At 42.1% G+C, this 10,131-nt stretch overlaps 1 protein-coding gene across 1 annotated transcript; it reads left to right on the forward strand.

The window, feature by feature from the left end:
• Positions 1 to 458: 458 nt before the first annotated feature.
• Positions 459 to 4,546, forward strand: irx6a (iroquois homeobox 6a). Its single transcript, XM_076077599.1, has 6 exons — positions 459 to 524; positions 1,638 to 1,919; positions 2,711 to 2,820; positions 3,091 to 3,354; positions 3,567 to 4,231; positions 4,440 to 4,546. The coding sequence occupies exons 1-6, from the start codon at positions 459 to 461 to the stop codon at positions 4,544 to 4,546; spliced, it is 1,494 nt and encodes a 497-aa protein (XP_075933714.1).
• Positions 4,547 to 10,131: the final 5,585 nt, after the last annotated feature.

Here is a 10,131-nt window from a genome sequence, read left to right on the forward strand (position 1 = left end):
AACAAGACTGTGTACAGTGCACCTTAAGAAACCCCATGCCTTGGACGTGATTGGTAAAGACATTATTCTATCCTTGGTACCCTGCCGTTCCGGGATTACAGTGACGTCACGCTGATACCCTTGCATGGATGAATGCTAAAGAACTATAGAGCCACAAATAATAGCACAAGCAGAGTCCATATCTTGCAAGTCTTACGTTATCCTTTAAGCCTCCTTCAGCTAACACAACAACAATTTTTTTTTGCACTTAATGACGCTTAATTTCATTTCTTATCGGGTCCTTTGGGGGGGATTATTCATTCATATAAAACAATCTGCAGCTGGTGCCATCCTAAAGTCTCCCTCCTATGAGTGAAGTCATCTATTATTGAGCGAAAGGCCGTGCGTGGAAATGTGTGTAAGACGGTGGATTTGAAGTAGAATTGGTTGCAATCGATCAAGGGTGAAGAATATTGCTGATGGTAACAAAAGAAGCAGCTATGTCTTTCTCGCAATTTGGATACCCTTACAATGCAACTTCCCAGGTAAGCCTCTTTGCTTTTTATTTCTTCTAAGTATTGTACAGACACACACACCACACAGACACACACACCAAATGTTTTTGTGTGCATATTGTCTTGTATTTCACTATAGTCAGAGCATTTTTCTCCATAAGAAACATTAATGGCTGAGGGACTTCTTAGACAAAGACTGCTATTTTCGTGTGGTGCTTTTGTTGTTGAACCAAATATCGATATACACGCACCCGTGTCCAATTACACTGAATTATGAATGAACTCACGTGTTTTTCTGATGACAATAGAGATGAATGTCACATATTGCTCACTACGAGGTGTAATTGGGCTGTAACGCATGCTGTACACATTCGCAAACTTTCTCTTTTAATGAGACGTGTGGGATGCCAGACACCTTGCATTCTAATGCCAGCTTTTAAAACTTAATTAAAGTGGTTTATTTACATTAAAAGACACTATTATTGCGCTGAATGACAAGTTTGAAGAAGTTCATGTCGATCAGGGGACAAAAGTTACTCTCATGGAAAAGTTGTCACCCAACTTTTATCTCGATAATATTTTTAACAATCAGTACATTTTGTACAGAATTGAAATATTACTAATTTCTAATATACGGTGGCGAATTACTTGCACAGTGATATTACCTTAGATTTCTCTTATCTAATTTTGAAACCGATGATAAACTGGAGCAGGTCACTTTTACGCACGGATTGCGCACACATTTTTCCATCTTAATATCCACTAAAAAATAATAATAATTCCATTTTGTATGAATACATAGGGACAATGAGGTGCTATCGCTTATTACACGTTTTCACAATGTAAGCTACTTTCTCTCATTCCAGGAGTCCTCTGAAAAGTGACTTACCTTGAATTAAGGCAGCTCACACGTTTAGATAATGACACATGATTCAGGAGAATTTAACTGAGGTGAACTTAAGGCAAGCTCACGTTTTCACACGTTTCAATTTAAAGGCTTAACACTAAACTGCCTGAGCAACTTAACTTGGATATATATATTTTGCAGCGCATCACCCACAGTCACTTCAGAGTTGTCACAGGCATCCAGATGAGAGCTGAAACAGCCAATGACCATGTCTATCCACGATTCTCTTCATGCAGTTTTTCGTGTCGGCAAACCCCAGTACGACTTGCTGCGATTCGATTTCCAGGTCGGTCTCTGATGGGACAGGCGGCTCCCAGACCGCCGCTGCCGCCGCCGCCGCCGCTGCCTCCTTCTGCTGCCCGTCCTACGAGAACCGGCTCCTGGCGAGCAGCCGGACGGAGCTGAACGCAGCGCTGGGGATGTACAGCTCCCCCTACGCCGCAGCGGCTGCCGCCAGCCAGAACTACGCCAACTACTTCCCCTACAGCACCGACCCATCCGCTATCTACTCCACTCTGGTGGGCTCACTTTAGCCTCATCTGATGCGTAAAGGGGAGGGGGGGGGGGGGGGGGGGGGGGGGGATTCAGGCTAATCGATCAACTGTGTTTTGTTCATCAATTTATCTCACACTGTAAACGTATCCGTCTCGACAAGCCGTTTAAATCCAGCATCCAGTCTCATCTTCTTCCCCTTTAAAAGCAAATCAAAAATCCCGTCACTTATGTGAAGGTAATAGTGTAGAAGCAATGCAGAGGAGCTTGTCTCATTTGAATCAAATGTCATTTTATTATTATCATCATGTAATCCTCCTTATTCTGCCTTGTTTTAAAAACACTGGCTCTTATGTCTGTTTATGAACCAGCATTTTTTTTTAAAGCAGTTGAATTATGTTACTCATCTCTCAGAAAAATTCACTTTGAGAAAGTAAGATTTTAGAGTGGACTAAAAGACTTGTTAAATGGATATTTCACAGTGCAGCTGTGACTTTTCTTTCTTTATTCTTATTCATTTAAAAAACCCAAAGTCAGCTAAGATTTTCTGTCCATGGAAATGTTGAACATAGTGTCTTCAACTGCAAAAAAATAACAAAATAAATAAAGGCTACAAACATTGCTCTTTAAACCTGTTAAGATACATAAACAAATATTGATGGCATGTCCTTTTTTCACTTTTGGTTAGAGTGATTTATTCTTGTTTAAGAGCATGAAAATAGCAAATGTCTTCATTCATATTTTCAAAAATCCTCAAAATGCTGAGAACTAATAAATGTTGCATACTTACAACAACCTTTTACTTTTTCTTTTACAGAATCCACAGTATGACATTAAGGACAGCACAGGCACTTTACACTCTGGCATCACTCAAACCGCTGCATACTATCCTTACGACCATTCACTGGGACAGTATCAATACGACAGGTAAATTATATCTTCTTTTTTTCCACTTTCTGTCATATGAGCGTCAGCAGACCTGGGACTCTGATCATTAAAAGCAACCTTTCACAGGGTGAATATGCTGCATTCAGATCAAGGGTCAGAGTGTAATTCCATACTGATACCTGCATGGAGGGAAGCTGCATGTATTTCTAACAGCAGGGAGTCGGGATAAAGGATGTCTGAGTGAGTGGTCTATACATCCTTCTCATAATGCACTAATGGACACTGTCTGTTTGTATGAACCTTCTCCAGATACGGGACAGTAGACTTTAATGGCACAGCCAGAAGAAAGAATGCAACTCGCGAAACCACCAGCACCCTGAAAACATGGTTGTATGAGCACCGGAAGAACCCATACCCCACCAAAGGAGAGAAGATCATGCTGGCCATCATCACAAAAATGACCCTCACCCAGGTTTCCACCTGGTTTGCCAATGCCAGGAGGAGGCTAAAGAAGGAGAACAAGATGACCTGGTCACCAAAGAATAAGGCCAATGACGACAGGAAGGATGACTTTAAGAGCGACCAAGACTGTGTCACCAAAGGTAATCATTTTGGTGGCAAAGAGTTTACTTACACTAAATATAAGTGAATACAGTTACCAATCATACGGACCACAAAGGGTAACATGTATATTTACATTTCAAAGTTTTCTGAACAAACTTTGTCCCCATGAGTTCACAATATCAACAACTTTTCAAACTGTGCGAATCACCTTTCTTCCATGCAGATTCTAGTGATTGCAAGGAGGAGAAGGATCTGCATCTCAGTGATCTGGAGGACATGGACGACGACGACTGTGACAAGTTGGACAGTGACTGTGAAAAGGTGGCTGCAGATGAGCAGGACCTCCAGAGGGTCATGGCAGTATCCGGAGCCCCTCATAAGAGAGACTGCAGCTCCGAGCTGCACCTGAGTTTAACCAACAGCTTTCACACGTTCCCCTGCGCCATCAAAAGTGTCAACACCCTTTCTCCTCTCCCGTCTGACTTCCTGGACCCGGCGGTGTCCAAGGCACCGTCTTCGACCGGCCCCGCAGGAACACTGTCCCTGTCTCACTTTGAAGCATCGGATAAGCCTCGGATTTGGTCTCTGGCTCGTACGGCAGCTTCGGGGTTCATACTGAGCCCTCAGCAGCATGGCTCGGAGCTGAGGACAGGCAACTCAACCGGGGACTGCCAGCTCCAGAGCACCAGGCTTACCGGACAGTGTGGGGGCATGAGAGGCCTCCACGAATCTAGCAGCATCACCAATACTGAGAGCCCATTCTCCGAGGGCTTATCCTTGCACTCAAAAGTCTACGGCACTGGCAGCTACAGTCACAAGGACCTCCAACTGCACTGTTCATCCTATGCTGCCCTCCCAGATACATGTCAGTACTCCACTATTGAAGGTATGTCATCATATACCTGCACTATATTACAAGGGATCAAATTAGAGAGGTATACAGTAAGGAACACTAGCTTTGCCAAATATGTTTAAAAAAATGTTCCATATGTTGTTATAGAAAAGTCCATTTAGGGTTATGAAGTGAGGAGACACTTTCTGCCAACTTGCACCTGAGGCAAGTTTCTTAGATATGCTTTTATTTGGTTGTGTAGGATTCTCTGGTGGCAAAGCAGAGACACAGTCATCTGACCTCAGTGAAGCCTGCGGGACCCTGCAGGATGACAAGGTCACTGCGTTCAGACCAGTGATGAAGAGGTGAAGCAGGTGAGAGTCTGCACTGAACTGGAAGAAACCAGCAAAGTCACGACACACATGGACCCACACACACACACACACGTCCACACACAAACATGGGGTACAGAACAACAGCATTGAACACTCATGTTAAATATATGTTGCTAAATTCAATATTTTATTGTACATAAATATAATAACCTTCAGGTTGAAGTGATGGGTTACTAATATGCATGATGGCAAAAGTAATTCATAATAAACATCGAAGTGTATGAGACAAAATATTAACATTTCTAATGCAATCAACTTGAAACAATAATACCTTTTTATAAAGAGTGTTTATTCCTGATTTTAATTCCGGTTTTTTCCCCCTCTCTTAGATTGCTGGACACTGTACCACAATAAAGAATGGGACATGTATTATGCACTAAAGGACACACTGGCCGAGTAGCGGCCTCAGTATGACACATGGGAGCTACCTGGCGCTGCTGCAGTGAGAGGCTGTCAAACTGTGGGCGTGGCTATCATTTTGCACAACTTTGTTTTTATGGTGTAAAAGACTTTATGCAAACAATTCAAGATGCAAAGGTGTGAGAAAGGCCAAGTTAAAACGGCCGGATTTGTGTATGGCAATCGTGTAGTGTAGCTAACCTATTTATTTCTCTGTGTATTTATTATTAAGTTATGTTGTCTGTTTGTTTTATTATCTGACGTGTTTATTGGTTGAATTCGTATCTTCTTTGAGTGTTTTGTTACCTGTTGCGTTTTACTGTGGCTTCGTTTCATTTTGCCTGAAGTAAAAAAGGAAAAGCTTGTTGGACATAAAGTTGACCATAAAAGGACCGGATCCCCTGTGTTGCGCGTGGAGGATGTTTGTCATTGTGTTAAAATGTGAGCTTCTTCTGTGTTTGCCTGTCATGGCTTTTTTTTTTTTCTAAGAATACAATTTTTTTCCAAGAGCTTTCGTTGTCTGTGTCATGGTTATTTATAGAGCCCAGCTTCCAGTCGGCCAATTAAAACATTTGCGGATGTGCATTTGATCAAAGTTGATCATCTTGACTCGACGCATAAAGCCGCAGCGCTGATGGAAGGTCATAATTCAGAGGACTAAGGACGTGAGTGAAATCCACAAGTTGCGGAAGAAAGGGGACATCATCCCTCTATTGTTAGCATCTAATCAGAAGTGGCACCGAACACTTTGTTACTGTTCAGGCCAAGCAGCGAGGCAGGGACATAGGATGAATGCTGCTTTGTCCCCTGTGTAGCGAGCCGCTGCACTAACTTAACATTGTGTTAATTAAAAGGTCATTGTAGGATCAAACCCGGCAGAGAAATTCACATGGTCCATCAAAGTCCCTTTGATTTGGCTGTTTTGCCTATAGTCCATCTCGTTATGGGCTGACTCTCCTACAGACAGCTGGAATAAGATGATCACTTTAGTCTATGATGTGCACTGACGGGCTCAAAAACTTGTTCATCCTCACATTTCAAACTTTTAAAATCAAACAGTTTCGTATCAAACGACAAAAGTCTGCTGAAACTACTTGCGGGTGGGATATTGTTTCTTAACTCACTATTCTACTGAAAAACATGCACATAAAAAATATACAAATCCAGTTTGACAAGCTTGTGAAACTTTTTATGTTACTTTAAACAGTAAATTAAACGCTGATGAAGTTTGAACTAGGCTAATTGTCTGAATAAAACTAAGAGGGAAACGCTTTCTGACTTTATTTCCCGTCAGATTCCTGAAACCAGTGAATTACTATGACATCAGCTGGCGAATATTGAGATTTGATGACTAAATTTAATTCCAGGCCACCACTGAAACAATACCTGCAAAGAGCCGCACGGCCTCGCAAAATGTAATTTGAGGTCGTAGGCTATTTGTGGGATTATGCTCGTAATAAAAGTATTTTCCGTATTCGGGCAATTCAGGCTCAATTCACAGGCGCTGTGGTCATCCTATGTGTCCTTGGCCAATGGCGGAGACGTCAGTAATGCACCGAACCTGGCAAATCCGGGAATGATGAGGATGAAGAAGGTCAGGAATAATAATTTAGGCCTATTTAGATTTATTTTTCCCAGTTGAATCTTTCCTTCTGTGTTAATCTGAGAATTTACAAATGATCTGTGTGAGGTTGAAGGCAAAAACACGTATATTTTCTAACACAGCCTACAATTTCAAAGGTCTGAATCTGTCATTACTGATTAACTCCTTGCTTTCATACGCGCGATGAAGAGGACACGTGAAAACGATTGGCATCCTTTACAGTTGATCATATATTTTCAATTGAAGGACAGCTGAATGAACGAGGGGAAAAAAATAATTTGGGAACAGAAATGTCCAGCAAAATAAGTGAAGGAAAACAGGAGGCAGTTCACTGTGTGGAATAATTACAGCTTTTAGCCGTCACGAGTCAGTCAGGGGCCGATACTGTAACAGTCCGTCTGCTAATGACAAGCTGCTAGCAGGGAGACTCTCTCCTCCTCCTCCTCAACACTAATCAGTCATGACGCCCGATGCGATGCTCTTTGCGTTCAAATGTAGGGTAGGTGTGTATCAAATATTTACAACCAAATTTAATTAAAGCGGAGGTTGTAAAGAAAAGCTGCCTTGTGCTATTGAAGGTAATGATGCATGCGCAATGGGATTACCACCACGGCGACGTACCTGGGGGAATGATGGGCTCATATAGCAGCGCGCGCCTGAAGCAGCTAACAGGTCAATTAGTCTGCCGGTCACATATACAGTGTTTTTACATAGGTTAAAGCAGCTGCGCAGACAATCAAGAGACACATCAGACAGCTGAACTGGTCTGGATGCCATGGATCAGAAACCACATCTATAATATTGTGAGAAAACCAACATTTAAAAAAAATAAAATAAAATAACCTTTAAGCGAATGTATGGATAAATGAATAGATGTTTAACATCAGTTCGGTGTTATGGTGCTGGCGGACACAGGGGGAGGGGGCAAACACAAGACATTCTGTTTGTCTGACATCTTTAATCTGAGGCGAGACATGAAATCTGTGGCAAACTACAACGTTTCAGAATAATAAATTCCTTAGGTAGCCTATATATGCACAGTTGAATCTCCCTAATACATGTTTCCCTCTTGGTGAATTAGATTTTTCATGAGGGAGGGGGAGATGGCGGGTGCCTATGAGAGCATGTTTGCATAATCCAAAACAGATTTTAGATAATCTGTGAATGAGACACAAATTTGCAAAAAAAAAAGAAGAAGAAGAAAAACAAGCTATGTGAACATGAGCACTTGAAAAGGTTTGACATTATTAATCTGTGACCATCGTTTGTGTGAAGTCAGAGGGTGTCTTTATACTCATATGTCTGTTATTATCAAACACCTCCAGAAGTGTATGCTCCAGTCAACCCCCACCCCTCCTCTACTGTCATGGATCACTGATCTTTTCTGGGCCAACTTGCTGCTTGCACCCTATATGCTCCTTTCAAGTCAATAGGCCAGCTTACTGTCAGAAACGACAGGTGTTCTGTTAAAGTCAGTGTTTGGGACATTTAGCACTCACACTGAATTATTTGAGACAAGTGAAAGAAACTTTATATCCTTAACAGCCGATAGAGTTATTTTTTGTTTGCTTTCAATTTTTAAGGTCACCTTTAAACTTTTGTTTTTTGCTGTGAGTATCATAAAATACACAACAGAGTTGGAATAATAATAGGCGTCATTTTGTTCTCCATGATGGTCTGCTATTTTTTCAGTCTCTCTCTCAGACGAAGCAGTAGGAATCAGTGATGAGAATTACTTGCGTCGAAGGTGTAGAAATGTACATGTAACCGAAAACTCCGATTTGTAAATTGTGTTTGAGCATGTGATCTTCACTTTGCTTAGAATGTCAGATTCAAATGTTTACTTTATAATAAAGCAAGCCTGTTGTAGCTCAACTGTTTTGGACTACAGACAACTTCATGTGCATTTGAGTAATTTTAAATTCAAGGGTTAACTCAACTGTCAAATCATCCACATGAATGCAACTGACAGCTGAATTGTCTCGCAGCGACGCAGTGAAACACAGTTATTTAGAGATACATGCTAAATAGTTTAAAATGTCCTCATTTTATGTATTTATTATCTGTTCTATTTCTCTTAAACAAGATCTGAAAGGGGCTGGGACCAGTTTAACAATGACTGTTACTGTTGTATGTTGTGCGATATAATACTGTCGGTCAATGAGGGGTTAACCTCTGACAAAGCACTGTCAGGACCATCCATCACATGCTCTTTACATCCAGGCCCCCACTTAATGAGCATGTGCCTGCGACTTAAAAAGAATATGAAGTATTCTAACATGATAGCGACGGCCTCTTCGTATAAATGGGAGCCATAACAACAACAACAACAACAACATCTCAAACAATAATTTGCCCTCTAGTCTGACAAAAGAGGCAGCATGGAGGTGCCATTTGATGTGTCCCACGCTGGGCCGCTAAGGCTCGTAAAACAAAGTCTTTGTACCAGTGGCTCAGAGTTCAGATGAGGAGGACACTATACACACTTCATTACATTTTGTCAAAAGGCTCAATGAAATGTGTGTGGGACATTGTTCCTGTGCATGTCTCCCTCCATGGAATTTCTGATTGCCGATGTTGCTACAAGGTCTCTGCTAATGAGTTTTGTCAAAGACAATTATGGACTTGGTGCAATGGCCTGAGGGGGGATGAAAAGCTGGCTTTGTGCGCTTTGGGTAGATGTTGCATTGCGACCCCTGCTTCTTTCTGTACCCCGTGTTTGACCTGCGCTGTCCGAAAGAATCCAGAACTCCCTTCCGTCACCAGTGCCGTTCTCGAGGCAGAGGGATCTGCCCCAGCACCTTTGCCCTTTTCAATGCATGTCCCAAACTGGACCCCAGTGCTACTGCTGCCATTTCCCAGGGTCTTGCTTCTTTTTTAGACCTCATTTCCCTTAAAAGTAAGTAGGGTCTTGGAGTCTTCTCTGGCTTGTTAAGTGTGGGAATAAAGGTTCGCAACCAAATTCAGAATTTCTTTCCGCCTCTCATCTCAGTTCAGCAACAGTCTGTCACTGCCTGATTTTGAATGGGGTGGCTGGCCCCTATGGCTCAAGTGGTACTACACTATGAAGGTAAGAGTCACACTGTAACACAGCTCTTTAAATCGTTGCTTTCATGGCTTCCGCTGCTCAGTGATTCTCTCCTGGTGTCGATTCCACTCCGAAACCGAAGGGTAAAGTCAATCTCCCTCTCGCACCATCTGCAACTACTGGAAAGGGCGCAAATGGTACTCAGGGGATTATATGAGCAAAGATTGTTTACTTTGAACACATACAGACTTAAGCAGGTCAAGAAGCCCCAATCACACAATAAAAGGCACTTACATAAATTCTTACTGAACTGAACTGCCAACACGAGAGTAGCGTTCATGTGAATCCCCACATTGTACCCACGGATCGCTAAACTCTGTGCGCTCTTGTTCCTGTTATCTTGTTTGTTCTTTTATGTTTGTCTGCTGGACTGTTTCTGTTGCTGACCTGAGATTGGCGTCACCACCATCAGAATAATCTCTTGTGTCTTTTTAATGCCCTTTAATAATCCCCCGAGCATCTCATTTTT

This window comes from Anarhichas minor, unplaced genomic scaffold (assembly GCF_050575085.1).
Source record: "Anarhichas minor isolate MPS153535 unplaced genomic scaffold, ASM5057508v1 ptg000062l, whole genome shotgun sequence".
Classification (NCBI taxonomy): Eukaryota; Metazoa; Chordata; class Actinopteri; order Perciformes; family Anarhichadidae; genus Anarhichas; species Anarhichas minor.